At 43.1% G+C, this 20,927-nt stretch overlaps 2 protein-coding genes across 4 annotated transcripts; one reads left to right on the forward strand and one right to left on the reverse strand.

The window, feature by feature from the left end:
- Positions 1–3,111: 3,111 nt before the first annotated feature.
- Positions 3,112–6,199, forward strand: LOC308395291 (uncharacterized protein). 3 transcript variants are annotated; one of them, XM_080880080.1, is made up of 4 exons: positions 3,112–3,298; positions 4,271–4,371; positions 4,955–5,071; positions 5,638–6,199. In XM_080880080.1, the coding sequence occupies exons 2-4, from the start codon at positions 4,285–4,287 to the stop codon at positions 5,821–5,823; spliced, it is 390 nt and encodes a 129-aa protein (XP_080736206.1). In that variant the 5' UTR covers positions 3,112–3,298; positions 4,271–4,284; the 3' UTR covers positions 5,824–6,199. The 3 variants fall into 3 exon arrangements, with proteins under 3 accessions (XP_080736206.1, XP_080736205.1, XP_080736204.1); XM_080880078.1 differs by lacking the exon at positions 3,112–3,298 and adding an exon at positions 3,305–3,514; XM_080880079.1 differs by lacking the exon at positions 4,271–4,371.
- A 1,247-nt stretch (positions 6,200–7,446) lies between these two features.
- LOC308396301 (polycomb complex protein BMI-1-like) lies at positions 7,447–20,315 on the reverse strand. Its single transcript, XM_080881499.1, has 9 exons — positions 19,907–20,315; positions 19,199–19,326; positions 16,002–16,098; positions 15,844–15,899; positions 15,625–15,754; positions 14,121–14,160; positions 13,911–14,009; positions 12,895–12,975; positions 7,447–8,939 (listed from the first exon to the last, which is right to left on the reverse strand). The coding sequence occupies exons 2-9, from the start codon at positions 19,314–19,316 to the stop codon at positions 8,565–8,567; spliced, it is 996 nt and encodes a 331-aa protein (XP_080737625.1). The 5' UTR covers positions 19,317–19,326; positions 19,907–20,315; the 3' UTR covers positions 7,447–8,564.
- Positions 20,316–20,927: the final 612 nt, after the last annotated feature.

Here is a 20,927-nt window from a genome sequence, read left to right on the forward strand (position 1 = left end):
GTGCTGCAGAAACAGAATCGATGTAGGAAACAGGGAGGCTGCAGGGCGACCGGGGGCAGCTGTGGCATTTTGGGTTTTTTACATTTTCTTTCACAACTCACAAAATAGTTGCATCAAAAACATGACATATGTTGCAGTTTCAATTAAAACTGCACCAGTTTATCGTCTGTGGTGTAGACGAGCAGAAACTAGACGTTTGATATGTTTTTTGAGAAGACTTTTAAAACTTCATCTTCTAGCTTTCATTCCTTCTGTGTCAAAATGATGCTCTAATGTAGCATGACTGAACGATCTGCGTTTCCTCTTTCTGCGCAGCATTAAAATAGACAAAAGGCAACAATTTGGACACGAGCTCGTTAATCCTGCCGGCGTGTCGTCGCCCTAGCTTTCTGATTGGATACATTAGCATTGGGTGTTACAGGTGTCCCTGGTCTCCCCTAATAAGCTTTTCCTTCCACTTTATGAGGCGACACCTCCGCTTAGCTCACTTTTACTAACAAAGGCTCGTCACCATTTCACCTTTTTCGCCCTCAAATGAAGGGATTATTTAATCTCCTCCTTCCTTCATTTGTCACTCTGTTTGGAGTCTTGAACATGAACTCCCATACATGTGATATCTATTTTTATTTTATTTTATTTTATGTTGTTAGTAGCTCATGTAGACATCAGAAGCTTCACGCAGCTCAATGGTTGGTGATAAATACTGTAGCAATGACAGAAGGAGAATGTTGACAAAGACATGAGCCAACGTGACTCCTGCTGGGAGGTCTGCAATTTACCAAGTATGACCAGCGCGACCACACGATCGCCTGCAGAGCGGCGCGAGGGATTTCTGAAACAGTTTCTTTCTCATGTTGCACTGGGGCGCTTTGGCCCAATTGTAAAATGTTTTTTTTGTTTGTTTGTTTGTTTTTTTGAGATCCGAGTTGTATACTTTAATATGTTTGTGTAAAAACACATTCATTCTTTTAAGCTTTGAAGTTTGGGTAAAGATAATTCATGTTATGAATGTCGTACTGTGTATCTTTTATGTATTGCAACATTTAAGCACCTGGCTCCGAGTGACGTCTGATGGACGGCAAAGTTAACTATCGGGATATGAATTGCATGAAATGCAGTGATGTCTCTCAAATGTATCGCTAAATACCAAGTAATAGCTATGCATAATTTTAAATGCATTGTTCCCTGAAGAGAAAAAAAAAGGAAATGAAATGAGCACTGAATTTAAAAGGACAAGCACGTTGTCATTGTACAGTGTATTTGTTTGAGAGAATCGATTGAAGCAAATTTGACGATATTCAGATTAAAATCCCTGTAAAGTATTTTGATATTTTTGTGTGTAAAATTAAAAGGACAGATTAAGACAACTTTTTTTTGTCAATAAATGTATTTTACTGAGTTCTTTGACATTTTCTCTTGGATGTCGAGTGATTTAACTGTGGGTGTATTTTACTCACCGTAAAGGAATCGACTTCAGGTAAAGTGAACACATTGACTTTACACCACTATGAGAAATACAGAAAGTGAAGAAAAATGCTTTCTATCTTACGTGCTGTAAAGTTTATGAAAAGTTCACCTTTTTTGGAGGTTTATTAGAAATGAACTGATTTATTCATGTTAAAATGGGAAGACAATTAAAATGACTTTCAAGACGTGCTTTAAAGGAGTTTAGGGTTTCTGCGAGCCTCATGTCCTCAGTTCGATGAGTCCTGATGGCAAAATTAGACTAAGCTTGCAGTCAGAAGGGCCCTGCATGAGGATCTAAGGATGTGGGTTTGACTCTTAAGGGGTCAGCAGTCCTGGTATGAAGTTTGGGGTTACACCCAGTTGGCCATTTGATTAATACCAGTGGTAAAATGAGGGCCCAGGTTTATGTGGTGTCATCTGTTGAACCAGTAAGACTCCAAGCTGTTGCTTTCTGAACCAGTCGTGATGTCCAGCATCACTGAGACTCTACCGGACCTCACGGGAAGGTTTGTTTATCGTCGGCGTTGTGAAAGGACACCGAGTCTGTAAAGTTTTACCAGAAAAGCAAACAAGAAATAAAAAGGGATCGGAAATCGAACCTTGCGTGGTTTCATCAGCACCACGTGATTTTAGGCTCCAATTTAATGACGTTTACGTTGTTCAAAAATATTGAATTTTTTTTCACCTCAGGCAACGTTTGGAAAGTAAGTCTGGTGACCTCTGCGTGGCTTTTAAAACTTTTTTATTTTATTTATTTATTACTCTTAGTCTGAAAATGTTTCCCCTTTCATTGGGTCTATGTGAGGATTCATCCTTTATTAATCTCATAATACGTATCATATTTATAGGGAGAACATGCACATACACACCAACATAAGCACTGCATCATCATGATGCTATTATCAGACCGTGAAAACAATTATATAAAGTTATTATGTCATTTTGACATACTGAATAACCTTTTTTATATCTGTTTAATAAGGCAAGCTTTAGACTTCATAAGGGTCATGTAACATAATGGTTTGTGAACGTTAATAAAATATTTACTAATACTGACTTTCTTGCTTTAAGTTGAGGAAAGCCCATCAGGATGTGGGGGGTCACTAAACATGACTGATCCAAGTCTGTGTTAGCTTACTACTTACGTGCTTACTTTTTCTATTTTTTCTGCCCATAGATAAACGAAAATATAAATTATGGTTATATGACTGATGTCCCCCACATTAAAAACACGTTTTTAATGAAAATTATTTAAGTGCAGAAAAAATCCCTGAAATGTATATATTTTAAAAGAACAAAAAACAAATTTACTCTCATTAATGTGGAATCTCGTTTTCACTTGGAAATAAAAAGCTTTTGATGTCATCTTCACATATGTGATTTCTTCACTAGTTTAAGTCATTCATGTGTGTTCTTTTAAAAAAATGCGCTAGTGGACTTCCACGCATTCAGGGTTGATATCTGAGTAATGAAGCAGTCAGTCATTCATTAACGACTGGTGTGTACATTATTATTTATTGCAGCTATGAGCGATATAACGATGGATGCAGCGCGTGGGAGGAAGTTGAGGAGGAGGAGCGGTGAGACAGGGGGCGTGTCCTCATCGCGGGGAGGCTTTTACAGCCCAATCAGCTTGCAGTAACTTTTACTGAAGTCGGTTCAAGTTTTGTGAACCAGCTGTGCGCGGATTTCCTCTAAAGGAGCATCAGGAGCTGGAGTACAAGCGGCCCGCAGCAGCATGAACACAGCCCGGTTTGTAGTCGCCATGCGCAGAGGAGGTGCGCAGACCTTCCGACGACCTCAGCTCCTCCTGGCTGCTTATTCTCCCACAGTGAGTCTGCCTGCCGAGTGTTCGTGTTAATTATTGTGTTATCAGCTGTTCGTGTTGCTCTCGTTGCTGCTGCGGCCGTATTTAAAGAATGCTGAGTCACGGTGGGACATCCACGGAGCAGACTGCCGACATTTCCCGATTTCTTTCTTCTTTTTTTTCTGTGCAAACAAACAACCTGACGCGCCCTCCTTCAGTCACCTTTAGCCCCGATGCTCTGTGAGAGTCAACCTGCAGGTACAGCACGTGAGGGCTTGGTCCCCCTCACGTGCACGCACTGGAGTTATAAAATATCAGGATGGATGCGGAGCAGTCGTTCCCTTCTCGACGTCTTAGTGTTTCGCATTTTTGTCACACTTAAAGTTTCAGATCAAACACATTTTAATATTAGTCAAAGATAACGAGAGTAAAAACAAAATGCACTTACCACATAGTAGCATGTATTTTTTTAGTCTTTATTTTGTATATAGGTTAAATTGATATTATTGATTGTGTTAGCTTCTTTCTTCTGTCCCTAAAGAAATTTAGTTGTTTGTACGTGTTATTGTCGTATTTCATCTTTTTCTGTGTGTTTCATTGAATCACAGAAGGATTTCATTCAAGAGAGTAAAAAATACATCCTATTCTCTGCTGTTTTTAAAATTTTGTTACATACTTACAGCATAGCTCATATTTTCAAAGCTTGTGACTTATAAATATTGGTAAAATAATGTATAAATCTATACATTATACTTCAATTTTGGTCCTCCATATGTCCAAATCAGTTCCATTCAGTCTGCCTTTCTCCGACATGTGCCCGGTGATTGGTTGAGCTATTAACACGTGACTGTTGAGGACGCTAGCAGCTTCAGTTAGCTGTCTTGCGTCTCCGAGTTTATGTTTTGCTTTTCTGTCTCCGTTTGACTCTCCTTGCTTGCGGTACTTGTCTCCAACGTTTGTCGCGTGATTCTTAAATTGTTGCTGATCTTCCTTCAGCTGTCAGAGGAAACATGAACACGGTGGTGACCAAATTAGAGCCCAAATGGATCAGTTTCACCTTCAGGCACCCTTGGTTAGCCGCTACGGCAGTCTCCAAGGTAACCGCTGCACATGTTAGCCTCTCTAAATGTGATGCAGACTGCTGCTGCACTGTTAACGGGCCATTTGTTTTCACACACATTAAAAAGTAATGCACTGGAGAAACTGTACCACATTTAAGCTAACCAACTCACGCAGAGCCAAGTTTGTATTTTTATTTTCCCCAAACTGGAAATAGAAAACAGATGTTTGACATCGCAGCTCCTCCAGTTGCTTTAATGGAGGTTAGAGGCCTCATTGGTTAGATTTTAATTAGTCTACAGGTATTCTTACACTAACATAGAAATCACGTGGGGAACTGTAGGTTTAATATGAATTTTGAGCAGTATTGTATGTACCCTCAAGGCCTGTAGCCTTCTATGAACTTCAGTAATATCAGTATGAGAGCTTGCTTGTTTATGTAAGTGGAGATTTTATATGTGTGAATGCATAAGTGTACCCAGGAAGGATAGCTGAAGCCAAGGCTGATGAGGAGGAAACAAACTAACACAGAGACAGTGAAAATCAAGCCCCCACCACATTGGATGGTATTCCTAATAAACTGGCTTAATGTATTTTAAAAGAAGTTTGCCTCTTCCTCAGGTCAAGCTGTCCACACGTCCTCCTGAACCAGTCATCCCAGCTAAGAAGCCTTTCAAGGTGGAGCTGGTTGGTGGGAAGCGTTACTCGTGGTGCACCTGTGGGCACAGCAGGAAGCAGGTGAATCCCTACACCAGGGGTGCCCAACTCCAGGTCCTGCCGCTTTTAGATGCATCCTTGTTGCGACACACCTGAATCAAATGAATGGCTTGTTACCAGGCTGTTGCCAAACGTGATAGCATGCTGAAGAGGTAATCCAATAATTTGATCCAGCTTTGTTGGAGTAGGGATGCATCTAAAAGCTACAAGACAGAAGCTCTCACGGACTGGAGTTGGACACCCCTGCCCTACACAATCATTCGCTTTCTTTTGTTGGTCAAATTCAGGGTTCACGCTGGAGCCTATGGCAGCTTCACGGGTGTTTTATTCAGTCATTATCTCAGCATCGTAAACATAAATGTTGCTTTGTTTTTTGTTTAATAAATTAAGAAAAAATAAATTATAACATTTTAAAGAGTAAAGTTTCAGATTATTTTCAGATCTATTGGTTTCATAATTCCAAAACAATCCGATCCATTTATAACGCTGAAAGCTTTTTTTCTGTAGCATATAAAAATTTAAAACAGTTTTACACATTACACATTGTTTCTTGTTTAAATGAGCGTTTAATTTTTGATTTCTTTCAGCCTTTCTGTGATGGAAGCCACAAAACCCGAGCCCAGGGCCTCTCCCCGCTACGCTTTGTCCCAGAGAAAGACGCCTCGGTTTGGTTGTGTGGATGCAAACACACAAGCAACCCGCCCTACTGCGACGGCACGCACAAGGAGCACTTCATTGCGTCTGCTCCGCTACATGAACCAGCAGAGTCCTGAGGGTGGAGGGGGGTGCGTTTCCCATCAGTGTTTTCATCAGTTCGACTTTCATGACAAAGACACTGTTGCAGTCACATTAGGATGACTTTACGGTAAAACAGCGAGCAGTTTATACTGGGGGTATTTAGCGAATCGAAGATTCCTGCGGAAACAACCCGGCAGGCGCTCCATGAAGAAGTTGGGATGCAGTGCTATGCTGGCCTTGATTTTGAAGCTCCAGTTTTATGTCCATGAGATGAAATTAGAGTTGGTGGCAGGCTGTGACAGTCATTAGCCCACACTGCTCACTCCACAGAGACAAGTCACTCTCTTCTTTCCACTGAACTTTTGAATGGTGTATGTAAAGTAAAAATAAACAGGGCAGTCTGTACTCTGAGCTGATTTCTTTGTTAAGGTTTTAAATAATAATACAAATGTCATTCTCATGGCTCTAGCTGGGAAATCTGTTTAACAGGACTTTTGCTAAAGCAGCTCTGGCCCCATGTCCTGCCCCTTCAGGATATCAGTTTCTCCAGTTAGAACACATTCCACTGAAGAGGCAAGAACAAGATGAGCCACTTAAGGCTCACAGATCACTGCCATCTGGTCATCCCTCCTAATTTTTCTCTGGTTTTGCATTTTGCTGGGGTCCTTCTGACTACTTGTAGCATGAGACAGTACCTGCACTCAATTCGGGTTGCACAGGTTTTCCAGCTGCTCCATGATAGCACATCTAAACGAGCCATCATGGGGTTTGATGTCTCCAGCACAGTTTCAAGACAATGAAGGAGATACCAGTAAACAGATGCGAGGAGCGATGTAGAAGAGCTTCAACCCAGTAGCAGGACTGGTATCTGCTCACGAGGAGCACTACCAGAGCTTTACAAAGTGACCTACAGCAAGCTGCTCATACACGTTTCTGATCAGACTCCAGGAGAATGGGATCAGGTCCCCAGTCCTGAATTTAACTGAGTACTTCTCAGATGTTATGCATCTGATGCTACCAAATAGCACTGTCCATCCAGGAGCATGCTCAGACATTGTCTCCTGCTACCAATAGTGACAAAGACTCACAAAAGTTGATCCTTCCTACTGGACAGACTGTCGTTCCTAAAGTGTAACTGACCTTGTGTTATACTGAGATGATCGAGTGTTGCTTTCATTTCCACAGCTGTCATCCATCCATCCATTCATCTTCTCCTGTTAACCTCAGGGTTAACACAACGAGACATCACACTCACATTCACACCTGCGGGCAATTTATAATCACCAGTGAGCCTAACCCAGGGGTGGGCAATTCCAGGCCTCGAGGGCCGGTGTCCTGCAGGTTTTAGATCTCACCTTGGGTCAACACATCTGAATCACATGATTAGTTCATTACCAGGCCTCTGGAGAACTTCAGGACATGTTGAGGAGGTAATTTAGCCATTTAAATCAGCTGTGTTGGTTCAAGGACACATCTAAAACCTGCAGGAACACCGGCCCTCGAGGCCTGGAGTTGCCCACCCCTGGCCTAACCCCACGAACTGCTCGTCTCTGGACTGTGGGAGGAAGCCAGAGTACCCACTCAGACACAGAAAGGACCTGCATTCAAAGCAATGATTAAATACAGCAAACAAAACAAACAAAAAACTGTCCTGCCACTTTGCACCATGTTGTGAATTTAATTAGAAGTCGCCCTAAATATTTTGAAAAAAAAAAAAAAAAAATTAATGAGCACTGTTACATCTCAGATTATAAAATACAGCTGTAGTTGTTTATAATGCAGCTGTGCCAAACATTTAATTCACACCACGTTAAAATGAAGGAAGGCGGTCTGATTCTTCTCAGGAGGACGATGAGAACGAGTCGGCGGGATGGATGTCAAGCGAACATTTGTTTGGAGCATAAACAGGACACTCGGGTCAGAAAAACCTAGTAAGTAAACATTTTATTGACCTAAAACATGCACATATGGCTGCTTTTTTGTAATTGGAAAAAAACAAAAACAAAGCATCATTGTTGAACGGAAAGAAGAAGAAAAAAAAAAAATCAAAGGAATGCTTGGAATGCATGGAACTACAACATACATGGCCAAATATTCAAAAATCCCTTTTGAGTTCTTCGACTGCCATGAAGGAAAGAACGCTGACAAACAGCTTGGTAGTGCTTCTGTAAATATTAATGCTTCTCCTGTCGGGAAAATACTTGTCGGTTTGTGTGAAGTGACCGTAACAAAGTGCATCAACAATTTAATGAGCATGTGTTACCTGATGAGCTGTTGCTTATACTGGACACTTATACAGCAGTTATTGACACGTCTGACTGTTTAAAGCAAGAGTTTCTCTTCCTCGTCTTTACATCCAGCTTCAGCAGTGAGCCGCACTGCAATGCCTTTCAGCATTTTGTCTCAAGTTTCACGGAGGCCAAATCGATGCTTATGGAAATGAAACAGACCCACTGCGTGTACAATACAAAACGATTACAATATCTTGTATAAAAGATAAGTTTATACATATGTACGCACACATGCTCACATTTGATACATACTGTACAGTTTGTATGTGTGCACTGTTCTAGTCTAACACACATAAACACGCACGCACACGCACATACATACAAGTGTCTATTTGGCTGCACGTTTCAGTCTGTCCTGCTGGAAGATAACACAAATCTGCCTCCCGCATTTCCAGAAGGACGAAGGCCCGAGCTGTCTTTGCTCTGCACAAAGAAACAAGGAAGCAATTCAAACAGTGTCCTCCTCGCCGCCGTGTGCGCGCGCGTTAGGTCGTGGGAGGCAGGCCGCTTTTGTCGCCCCCCCTCGCCTCCTCTTTGCTGGCCCCGGAGCTCGTGCCGTTGACAGTCACCTTCCGAGCGGCCTGTTTGGAGGAGAGGGCGTGTCGCTGAGCGTTGTTGGTCACAGTGGTACCGTTGGAGCTTTGGATGGCGGGAGAGAGGTTGTGGGACGCCGGGCTGGATTGAGAGGAGGCTCGGGCCGGCTGAGCGGCAGCGGGACTGTGGACTTTGTCGCTCTGAGAGTCGCTCTCCGACGTTGGGCTGGTGTTGACGCCGTCGGAGTGGCCCTGAGCAGCAGACTGGGACGGCCTCCGGCGTTTCCGGGTGGGTTTGACCAGATACTGCAGAGGGATGGGTCCAGTCTGCACGGACGCAGAGAGACAGAGCGAAAATGTGTTTACAGGAGTGTACAGGACCTTAAGAAATCCCTTAAAAACACAGAGTCCATTTTTAAACTAGTCCCACACGTACAATAAACACTAAACCAACAAAAGGGTATTTGTCCTCTGATAGCTAGGAACCCAACAGCTACTCTGCTAATCTGGGCACCACTTTTGTTTAGGACAGGATCAATGACGCAGCAGCTGAAATAAAAGCTGAAATCCTCAAAATACTAACCCAAAAAAACAAGTGCATCTTTTACTACCTCCATCAGCAGAGGGCTGACTGATCTGATCATTTGAAAGATAAATTCAAAGCAATGCTTCACCCAGCTGCTCACAAAGACAGTCAACACAGATAAATGACTGTTGTATATTCCAGCCTACAATTACAGACTGTATATAAAAGATGTACACAGCTTCTGGATTCAAAGAAAGTGACGTCAATATCTAAAAACGCCTCAGATTGTCATTCTTTCTAACGACCAGCAGGGGGTGATATCTGTAGTTGCAAAAAGATGTTTGCTCCCTCTGGAAACACTTTGCTGAAGACTTTACTGTCTTAAAAATCATCATAAAGTTCACTTTGTAAACGATGGTCCTAGTTGCAGTGAAAAGCAGGATAAACCATGCTAACTGAGATGCAGGTTTCACAGTTAGTAAAGACATAATAGAACAAATCTCTAATTGAAGTCCCTCTTTTGCGATGTTGCAATTTTTAATCTGGATGCCGTTGCTGTGCTCGATGAGGTCATCAAGTGATCATTTCTTTGGTAGAAGACCAAAACGTTTAATGTGCGGGAAAATAAACCCTGAAAGAGAGATTTGGACATCAGATCTTCCCCTCTACTGGGAACGAGGGGGTGAGGGTGTCTGCTCGCTTTGTGACCCCACCTGGGAAACTGGTGGCTTAAGCATTTGATGTGAGCGAGTCTGACACAGTCGCTTGAAGCGTGGAGGGCTGCGATATGTGTTTGAAAACAGCTCAGTCAGATTTCACTGCATCTGATTAAAGTAGTAAACTGTTGCTGTCGCTGGGAAAAGCTTTGCCTCGGGCGTCACTACAGCAGATCATCTCCCTCCATCTCACCTGATCCCGGGCCTCCCCTCTGCATGCCCTCCATCCATGAATCTTTGTGCTCTTACTCTTTCCCTGCTCAAGGAAGCTCCATCTTCAGCATCCTTTGTCCAGCCCTCCTCTGGACGTGTCCAAACCACCTCAGCCTTGCCTCTCTAACTTTCTCTCCAAACCACTCGACCCAAGCCGTTTTAACAACGTCGGCCTGATGAAGCACAGTCATCATGGCCACACAGTCATCCTGTTTGAGCTTGTTCTTTTAGGAGCGTCTGTTTCCTTCCCAGCAGTTCCTGGTTTTGCTTTACAGTTTATACCAGTTCAGCCTGTAAGGACTTGAAGTTTATTCAGGACAGTAATCCATCACATCAGACTTTAGTCTGCCTTGTTTTTTTAATTTCTCAAAGGATTTACTTGGATTTTTTTGAAATGGGATTATGCGAGGTACTCTTTGGTAGAGTCGGTTATTACAGACAGCAGACGGCCGTCGGCACAGCCCTTTGTTGGGAGATGCAGACTTGTTTAAATTGTAAGATTAATGCATACAATTTAAACTACATTTAAAACATTTCTACAATTTTTCCCTTACAGTCGGGGAAATGAAGCTGGTATAGTCCTCTCCTCAAATCACCAGACACCTTTGGATTCAAGAACTTTAACTTACGGGACAGGGGAGTAAAAGTAGTTAGCGGAAGTAGTGAGTGAGGATTTGTTCAAACCAAAAAGTCCCAGATTAACAAAACAAGTCTGGTGACTTTGAAGTGAGGACAGTGAGGACAGTGAGGACAGTGGATACAGCGGCTTCGGTTACCTCTGGGAAATCTTTTTTTCCCCCAATTCTGCTTATTCTCCTCTGGGCAAAAACACCCTGTTAAAGCCACAGGTCAGACGACTGCTGGCAGTTTCTGTTTTTCAGACCATTCTTTGTAAACCCTGGAGATTGCTGGGAGGGGAAATTCTAGAAGATCAGCCGTTTCTACTCAGACCAACCCGCCCGGCACCAACAACCACAACACATCCAAAGTCACTTAAATCACCTTTCCTCCTTATCCTGATTAGGGCTGCCACAAACGATTATTTTGATAGTCGACTAGTCACCGATTATTTTTGCGATTAGTCGACTAATCAGATCATGCATCCATTGGATGTAAAACATACAGCTTATTGCACCAGCAGCATCTGCTCTTATATAACTATCATTAGCTTACAGCTTTAAGTTTTTAAGGTATGTGCTAACTAAAAATAAAGACAAGATGAGAGTTTATTAAATTTTAATGACATTTGCAGATTGTTTCGATGGAGTTTAATCTGCTTGACGTTTATTCAGCTGTGTAAAAACTCTTAACTTTAATCTCAGCCAAACCGATTTAATCAGGAACCAATAAAATACTTAAAAAAAAGGCAAACAACAACATTTTTAAGTTATCTAAGTGACTTATATATCATGTTTAACCTGAGTAGCGAAAGACGGCGGTGGGTTTGAAAACTGTTTGCCGGGAGTCCGGTGTTCTCATGGCTCTAGTGAGCCTTGCCCCCGGCTAGCTATCGAGCTAGCGGTGGGTAACAGACGTCTCTGAAAACGTCGGAGCGCTTTTGAAAATATGTGGTGTCTTGATAAACTGAGCAGATATTTGAGGTTTACACAGCTACATTCTCGCCTGAAAATATGTTAAACGTTTATTTTGTGACCCAGAAAGAATAATAAGAGTAATATTAAAACTAACTAGCTGCCGCCATTGTTGACAACTTAGCTGGGCCGCGCTATGAATTCTGGGACACAGCTTCTTTGGTTCGCTCCTGTTTTTATCATTTGAGAAACATTGCTAAGCTGAGTCCCATTGTATCGCGCTCCGAATTAGAAATTGTCATTCATGCATTTGTTTCATCTCGTCTGGACTACTGTAATTCTTTGTTTACTTGTTTATGTAAAGCCTCTTTGGATCGTCTGCAAGTTGTTCAGAATGCTGCTGCAAAGCTTCTGACCAAGTCCTCCAAGTTTTCCCATGTCACACCCCTGCTGATTCAGCTGCACTGGCTCCCCGTTAAATTCAGGATCCAGTTTAAGGTTTTGACCTTGACTTTCAGGGCCCTGCATGGACAAGCACCAACGTATATAAGTGAACTTTTGCATCCATACATTCCCAGCAGGTCCCTGAGGTCATGTGACCAGGGCTTGCTTGCTGTCCAGCACACGAGGCTGAAAACAAAAGGCGACAAAGCTTTTGGAACTGTGGCCCCCAGATTGTGGAACTCTCTCCCTTTGAGCCTGAGATCTGTGGACTCAGTGGTCGCTTTTAAAAAACAGCTAAAAACCCATCTTTTTAAACTTGCTTTTAGTTGATTTTTATTTTTAGGTTTTAGCTTCTGTGAAGCACTTTGTGATTTTTATCTTGAAAGGTGCTATATAAATAAAGTTTTACTTTACTTTTACTTACTTACTTCTTCTTCTTCGGGGTTTAACGGCAGCTGGCATCCTTGTACATGCAGTGCTGCCATCTTCTGTTTCAGTCCGTTATTACACTCTTAAATCCTACTACTTATTCCTGCGTCTTTTGGGATCTTACAAAGCTTCAAACGACGTGTCGACTATTAAATTAGTCATCGACGATTTTAATAGTCGACGTAATCGTTACTAGTCGACTAATCGTGGCAGCCCTAATCCTGATACTCGAGTTGTATTTCAGCAGACTGTCTCGACCATGTCTACAAGCCTAAATGCATTTTTTAAATATATATATATTGATTGAATCCAAACAGACCCTTAAAAAAATAAAAAAAATAAATACATTTTGTACTCTCCTCATTTCAAATCAAGCTGCTGATGTTTGTTTCAAAGTCAAAGACATGAAAGGTTTCACTCACTCGTCTCCACTCGTAGAAGTAAGCGATATCCATTAGTGTGTAGTAGTCCTTTAAGGGTTCGTCCCCATACAGCACCTCCACCTGTAACACACCGTGAAACCCATTTAACACGTTAGCGGGGGAAAACGTCCTCTGCCAGGCGAGCTGTTTGAAGTTTGTACCGACATAAACGACCACGGCGAAAGGTTTGTTTCCCTGCGTACAAATAAGATAATTCTGGATTTAAACAGACTCCAAGCTTTACGTGAATCTGTGTCTAGGCCAGTTTATGCTCCTGACGGTTTACTTCACCCGTGTTTCTGAAAACAAAGAGGTTGAGGCGCAGCTTTGTTTTTTCCACGTCGCTCTACAGTTTTAATCACGTACCGTTTCATACAAATAGGATTAAGTTGCACATATTTGACTTGTGTGTGAAATCCTTCAGCCTGGCTCATCTTCCTCTTCAAGCAGAAATCAAAGCAGCTTTTTGTGGAGAAAATGTGTTTTTAAAAATGTCTTTCAAGCCGCCTGACTTTATTATCAAGTGGCACATACCTGGAATACTAAACCCACACGAGTGAGGAACAACTCCTCCACACCTATAAAGCAGGGCTCTGAATAGCCAGATATACTGTGCTAATCTGAGCTAAGGGATCTACATACATGTAGACCACCCCGAAAAAAAGGTGAATCGTGTGAAGCTGGGTTGTAATTCGCTTGTGGGTTTCCTTTGACTTCATTTGATCTACTGCTTCCATAAAAAAATGAAAGCAGCATTAATAATTTTGCAGTTTTCGGAGCAGTGTCACTTCAGGTAAGCGTCTGCTCGTTATCACGTTGCACCGAAAGCTCAGATATCAGCGCGATGATTGCCAGAACTCTTTTATAGCCCACAAATGCAACCCAATATGACCTCGCCGTTGTAGCAGCTACTGTGGAACAACAAAGCGTTTATATTTTTGCACCTCAGCCTTGAAGTTGTCTGCAGAATCGATACTGCAAACGTTACTGTGCGAGGCTGCGGTGTGTCCAATTACCCGATAGTTGTTGGGTATATCCATCTTGCTGCGGAGGAACTTCGCTAAGTGCATGACGGACATGGCTGCCGGGCACTGCAGGAAGCGTTTACCGTTGGACTGAGAACAAAGAGAAGAGCAGAGAGGGATGCATTAATCCAGGATGAGGACCAGAAAACCATAATTACACCGGCTAACTTCAGCTGCCGCTTTTAAACATCTTTGCTTTACCTTGTCTCCTTCCATCTCTGAATGCTGCCTCTCATTATTTCTGCAGGGGGAAATTAAAAAGCAGTTAAACAATAATTAAATTTCTTTACATTTTAATGATATTTACGAGTTTTTCGCAGGAATCAGACTGCAGCTGGTGGAACAAAAACAAAACTCCACGTAGAGCTGCAGATAAATTGTGCCTGGACAAATCTGGGACCCGGCTGGAAGCTGCTTCTGTTCGCTTCATGATCAAAAGCTTCCAGTTACAAACACATTGAAGCGAGAAGAAAAAAACTGTTCTGATAATATTGTTATTTTAATATTAACTAACAGCTGTGGGATTCATATAAATACTGTATTAGTATTTATAGTATTTTAAAGTATTTTATGGACTTCTACATAACTGTTTGCATTGTGCTGTTCACTCAACTCATTTTATTTCTGATTTTAACAACGTTATTCACAGATAAAGTCATATTTTGTGGTAGATTGTGTTTTATGTAGAGGTGAAATGACTACTTGTTGTTTTAAAAGTCTTGTCAAATCAGGTTCTGCATGCCTACGTGTGGTTTTCCTTCTTTTTACGCTCTCAGCAATGGAGAGTCTTCAGCTGACTGCGCTGATGGGAGCGAGGCCTGCAACCCTGGAGGAGCTGCAGAGCAGGACACAGGATTTCAGAGCTAAAGCTAAATGGAAATCTTAGATGAGGAAATATAAACCATTTCATCCAGCTGTCATCGTGGAGAACATGCGGTGTTTGGACAAAAAGAACCACTCGGTTGCAGTGAAACGTAGCTGAGCCTGCACTGATCTGACCGTACCTGGTTTTGGGACTTCTGGGCAAACAGATATTAATTTGAGCAGTAAGCAGGAATGTGGAGGGAATGTCCAGTTTGTGAAGGAAGAGCGGTGGAAGTCTGGTCTGGCTGCTTGTGTGGCCTGAATATTGAACTCGCAGCTGTCTGACTGAGTCCATATGAGCTGCTGGCGGAATTTTCCTCCTTCATTGGTGAATGATTTCAGTTTGAATCAGCACACTGTTTGGATTCAGCTGAACAGAGCTCATCCAAATGTCTGTGCATACCCATAGATGACAAATGACCTGAGACGCCCTCTGCACCACTCACAGGCTTTTCTCATTTATCTCATTAAAGGAAGATTTTACTTACTAAGCTGCCCATTATACATGAATTATAATATTTAATAAGTGATATATATCTGTATCTATCTAGATATCTATAGATAGATTTTTTATTTTAAATCTACGTTTTTATTGAGCCAAGTTGTTTTTCCACTTCTGGCTGCTGTAACAAAAATAATTGACAAAATTTGAGGATGAAGTAAATCTTCTCCCTCTATACATGCACCTAAATAGCTAAATAACAGCAAATATAACAGAGGACACACGCAGGCGAACTCGCTGTTCTCTCAGCAGTAGCTTTTAGTGCGACAGACCACAGATTAACGGTTCTCGCTCTTATTCTCGAGTAAAATAAAAATAAGGAGGAAATGACTGACTCACTTGTTCCTCTCGTAGAACTGTATGGACAGACTGATAATTTCATCCTCTGCTATGTTGAACGTCTCCACCACTTCCCCCGGTTCCAGCACACGATTCTCTGCGTAGAAGTCCCGCCTCCGTTTCATCTCATCTGCGGGAAAGCCACGCGCATCGTGAAACTGAAATCTATGACAAAGATATGACTAAGCCTTCGCTGCCTCCCAAAACTGTGGTCATTACCTTTGAATAACCCCGGAACGAGCTTATAAACAATGTCTTGCAGAGTTTTGTCTGCTCTGGAATGAAAAACAGAAAAGAAAAACATTCGTGTCAGATATGAAACATCATGAATTTGGAGAGGTTAGGAAAAAAAACTGACATGAAGCAGACTGGATTACCTGATGCTGAGCTGTGGACACGTCTTGTGGACCTGGACGTCACATCGAGGACAGAACTTATTTGTCTCGAGGAAGGCAACGATGCATGTTTTACAAACTACATGTGGAGAGAGAACAAGCTGTTAGAGGACGAGCAGCAGAAAGACCAGAACACTCTCCTCCTTTACCCTCAGGATGAAGACTCTGTGCAAAGCATACAGTTTTAGTAATGTCGCTTCTTTTATGCGTTTGTCTATTTTAAAGGGTTTTTTGTGTCATTAGAGGCCTCTTTAACAGCTAAGGCTCAGGAGATTGAACAGGCCCCATGGGTCTGTGGTTCAATCCCCGACTCCTTCAGTCTGCACACAGAAGTGTCCTTTGGGAAGATCCTGAACCAAATTCAGTGAGTGCTCGAGTGAAAAAGCACTTACATAGAGCTGTGTGTTTGTGTGTGTTTGGTGTCCACAGCACCCAAAATTAACCCAACATCTCCACAGGTGTATGTGCGCGATAAAGTAAATAAAAGATCTCGCCACTCGACAGCCACCTGGAAGCATAATATGAATTCAATTTACTTTAAAATGTAATGTGCACGTTCAACAGGACATCTGATTTTGAAAATATGCTTAAATGTTTGCAGACTTTGCCCTAAAATTCATTAACAAAGGAAAATTCCCTGCGTTGATGCAGTCCAGCCTCTGTTTCCGTGACCTCAGTGTGACGAGGTCAAGCAGAAGTGCGAAGGACTCAGGCACAGAAGCTGGATGCTCAGAGAATCCATCTGCGCTCACACCGGACTGCTAACCAGCCTGATGGAGGATGTCTGCTGCTACAAAACACACATCACACTACCCCCTGTTTTCTCACCACGCTGCCTCATGCAGGTCATCTAAAGCAGAGCCACCAGTGAAAAATATCTCTTCATTATAAAAAAACAGAACATAAAACCTATAAAATAAAACATATTTCAGAGTAATCTTTCTTTTCCTCATCTTTGTCTAAATCACTCCATCCATCACTTCCTCCAGCGAGCCAAAAGACAAAAAGAAAAGATTTCGTGATAATTAGAAAGGCTGCGATACGACAACAGGCATTCAAGCTTAATTATCCAGAACCTTAAACACACTTTGACATCTTTAATAAAACTTCCAAACTAGTTTGACAGAGCTCATATAAAGACATGTACTTCATGTGAGGCAACACCTCAACCAAGATTAGCACCAGTTGATAAAGCCAGGAACTGGGAAACAAACGTATAAACTTATAGATGCTCTGCAGCACCTGTCAGTCACGCCGACTGTTTGTTGGATGGTGCCTCATCTATGAACTGTGAACACCTCCCCTTTCATAAAGGATGGTCCGGTGTGTCCTCTGCTAAAGGAGGTAACAAAGGACGCATTGAAGCACCTTTCCTTACTATCTGGAGAATTCAAGAGAGGTCTTATTAAAGCTGCTAAGCTGACATTCCTGGGTCACTTCCAGGATTTGGGACACTTCCTGATGGGACTAAAGGACTGGGTAAATAAATAACAATAATTTATGATGATTATTGTTTTTATGCTTGTGCTGTTTTCTGCATAGCAACAGGCTGACGCTCTATACCAGGACACGCTTCCCTGGTGCCGATGGCGTTCTCTTTATTCATTTACTCAGTGATAAGGAGTCAACACAGGTTCTTGACTGCTTTTGATGCCATACAATGAAACGAGACATTTCTGCTTCATAGTTTAACTCTTTGACTCTACTACAGCAGCTTTGCATGAACCACAATTCATAATAATCCCTATCTACCTATTCTGAGCCTTCATGCATCCCCTCAGTTCTTCCTCTGTCTGAAACAAGCCAGTTTGCCTTCCAGCCATCTTTCTTTTGATTGGCTACTCTTGCACAGGTGGGTGGGAACCGTGCGCTTGCGCTTGCAGTCGGCTTTTCTTTGGTATTTGTTTTAACGCTGGTTCTCGTGTCTGTGACAATAGAAATAAGGACAATGATCAAGAGTTTCTTTTATGGGTTTTGATTGCAGTAAAATACCTTTCTGTAAATTTTAGTGACATCACAGCACCATGAGCAGCTTTATGGCATCTGCCATTTTGATTTCAGGCACGAAGCAAGCAGCAGCCTCCTGATAGCGTCTCCATCAACCACCACAAGCAGCTCCTTCTTATCCACACACGGAAACCTCTTAATTACTTTTTTTAATGTCTGATTTAATTATTGCTTATAAACAAACAGCATCCAGAGAACATGAGCCTGGACTGAATATCTAGTATGACGAGAGTGTTTTTAAAGGCAAAATTAAATGAAAAGGGGCAGTCATTGAAATTCATTTACACAACTGATACCACGTTTACAAAAACAAAGAAAATGATGGCTTTAAAAAGCAAAATAAGTCCCAGAGGAGGCCAGCCCTCTGTCTCAAACCGGCCTCAAACATACGGAAAGAAAACCTAAACCAGGCCTAGTCTATTACTCAGATGGTGAATATAAATAAAAAGGAAACACTGATTCAGCTTTTCAGTGGATTCTTTTATGTCGTGGTACTCGAGACGGTCACAGAGCGACCAACCTGTCAGAAAGTTGTGGGACTCATTCTTATCCTTATGTCTACCAAAGTGGTGGAGTTTAGCAAATGTGGCGCACAGTGCTTCAGCTCTGCGTAGTCCTTTGTATCATTTAAGTAAGTACGGCTCTCTGAATGAAACCGGCTTCCCACCCGTGTTCTCGAAGCAGGTGTAAGAACCTATTTTAGCCATTTAGCTCCATTTGCTCTTATTCATTGAGGCTACCTGCAGCAATTTTCAGAACAGCAGCATTAATAAGGAGTTGATGGCTCTCCGTAGATTAGCTCTGATGGGTTCCTGAAACCCATATTAGGGATATCCCCTCTCTGTGACATCACACAGATCCAAGATTAGAAAGGTCTGTCAGTGTGAAGCCTGGCGTTTTGGCTCACAGGGATTCCTTGACCGTCAGTTGAAACTTTGCCCACGTTTAACATGAACATCCAGCACAAGCAGTTTCAACACAACCCAGAAGATGCAGTCATGTGCTGCTGTGCAAGTGTGGTCCCTGAAGTGGACCTCCTACAGGCCTAATTGAGGTGGAGTGTGTGACTCAACATCACGCCTGTTCACCTCCCTTCAACATCATCATGAGCAGAGGTCTGATGGAAACGGTGTGCATGCATGTAAGGTGGTGCATTCATGTGAGGAACTTACAGGAGTGCAGGCACTCTACGATGGTCGTAGCATCAATCAGGTAGCCGGCGCACAGAGGGCATGTGAGGTGTGGGTTCAGATCTGTGATTTTGATCCGGTTAGGCTGCATTTTATCCATCTGGGCTGATCTGCAGAAGAAGCAGAGAACGTGAGGGGGTTTTTATGAGCGCTTACTGCTGGAGACTGCAGGTCATCCCCCACATTGTGCCCGGATCTCCTCACACATTGTCTGCACCGCGTCAGCGGCTCGCGAAACCACAACAAACGGAGCCGACGAAAGCCCACAAATCCCGGTGCTGGGTTCAGGGACGAGCCGGGAGCAGGAGCCGAGCAGCTCAGCGCAGACTGTGAGGGGCACACGGCAGGCAGCGGGCTATTCGATCGCCCCTGTGTGGCCTCATCTCGTGCACCAGCTCATCTCCTCCAGCCCAACAAAGAGCGTTTCCCCTCCCCGCGGAGCTCCGCCGTCCGAGCCCGCACCTCAACCCAGCACCGCGGGCGAAAGCGGCGGCTCGGAGGGGGGCACCGAGCCGCAGAAAAGCACACTGGTACACAAAGCAGCCATCTTAAATCCACTGACAGGGCTGCTGTACCAGGAGGCGAACAAGGGAGACTCGAATGTGACACCGTGCGCCTCGCGTTGCGCCTCCGCAAACTGAGCCGCGATGAGCGCGATAAACAAAAGCGATCCGCGACGCGCGGTCCTACCTGGTCTCTCCTCCGAGGGTCCGCGTCCTCGCGGCGCAGGGCGGCTCAGTTATTTGGGACTTGGACAGAATTTGCAGCAGCGCCAGAAAATGGCTTTTTTCAGCACCGTCAGAGGACTGCCCATTTTGGATCACGTGACTTTATTTTGTCGCCTCGTTCACGGGGCGAAGAGGGTGTCCAGACTCAGAGTCCGCAGGCCCCGCGCACTTTGTCCACGGTGTTTGTCCCGCACACGCCGAGCCCCGCACTTCTTGTTCTGATTTTCCACCTTGTGATTAATTTGTGTCAGTCAGCGGCTGCTCGGCCCGCCCGGCCCCGCCCTCCGCTGCTCTGACTGAGTTTCTGTGGATGACCGAGGGAGAGAGGCCCTACAGGCCTCGTGTCCCCGGGCCCGAGACCCACGGATGGCCCACCAGCTCCGGGAGATGTTATTAGAACTGAGAGGGGTTTTTTTCCGTTTTCATTTTAATTATTTTATAAGAAACAAGTAAATATACTGAACAAATGCCATTTTTAGACACAATTAATAACTGTTTTACAAAGAGGACATAGATTTCCACCTGAAAAACAAATACTCAAAAGATTTCAACAAATTTAACAACATAAAATAACAAATTTCCCACGTGTGGGACTAGTAAAGGTTTATCTTATCTTAACAGATTTCAGGGCAGATTAGTTGACATGCAGTAATTTCTAATTTCTAACTAATTTCTGAAATTAGAAATATCCCCCAGGTAGAGCTGAGATAACAGCACATGTTTAAAGACATGAAATAAACTCGGGGGGGGGGGGGGGGGGGGGGAGAGGTTGTGAGAAAAGTTACTTCTGACTTTAAGAAAGTACGGTCTCATTCACAACATCACAAAGGAGGAGGAAAATTCACTGGTCCCACATTTACCTTGAAGCACAAAGTGTAAAAATCGAAAGGAAAAAAATCAGAGTTCTTTGATGCTGGGTTTGGACCTCCTGAATGTTTCTGAGTGAATCAAAGGAGAGCATCGTTTTTATTTTGTGTTGAATA

Source organism: Rhamphochromis sp. 'chilingali' (assembly GCF_963969265.1).
Source record: "Rhamphochromis sp. 'chilingali' genome assembly, chromosome: 4".
NCBI classification, from domain to species: Eukaryota; Metazoa; Chordata; class Actinopteri; order Cichliformes; family Cichlidae; genus Rhamphochromis; species Rhamphochromis sp. 'chilingali'.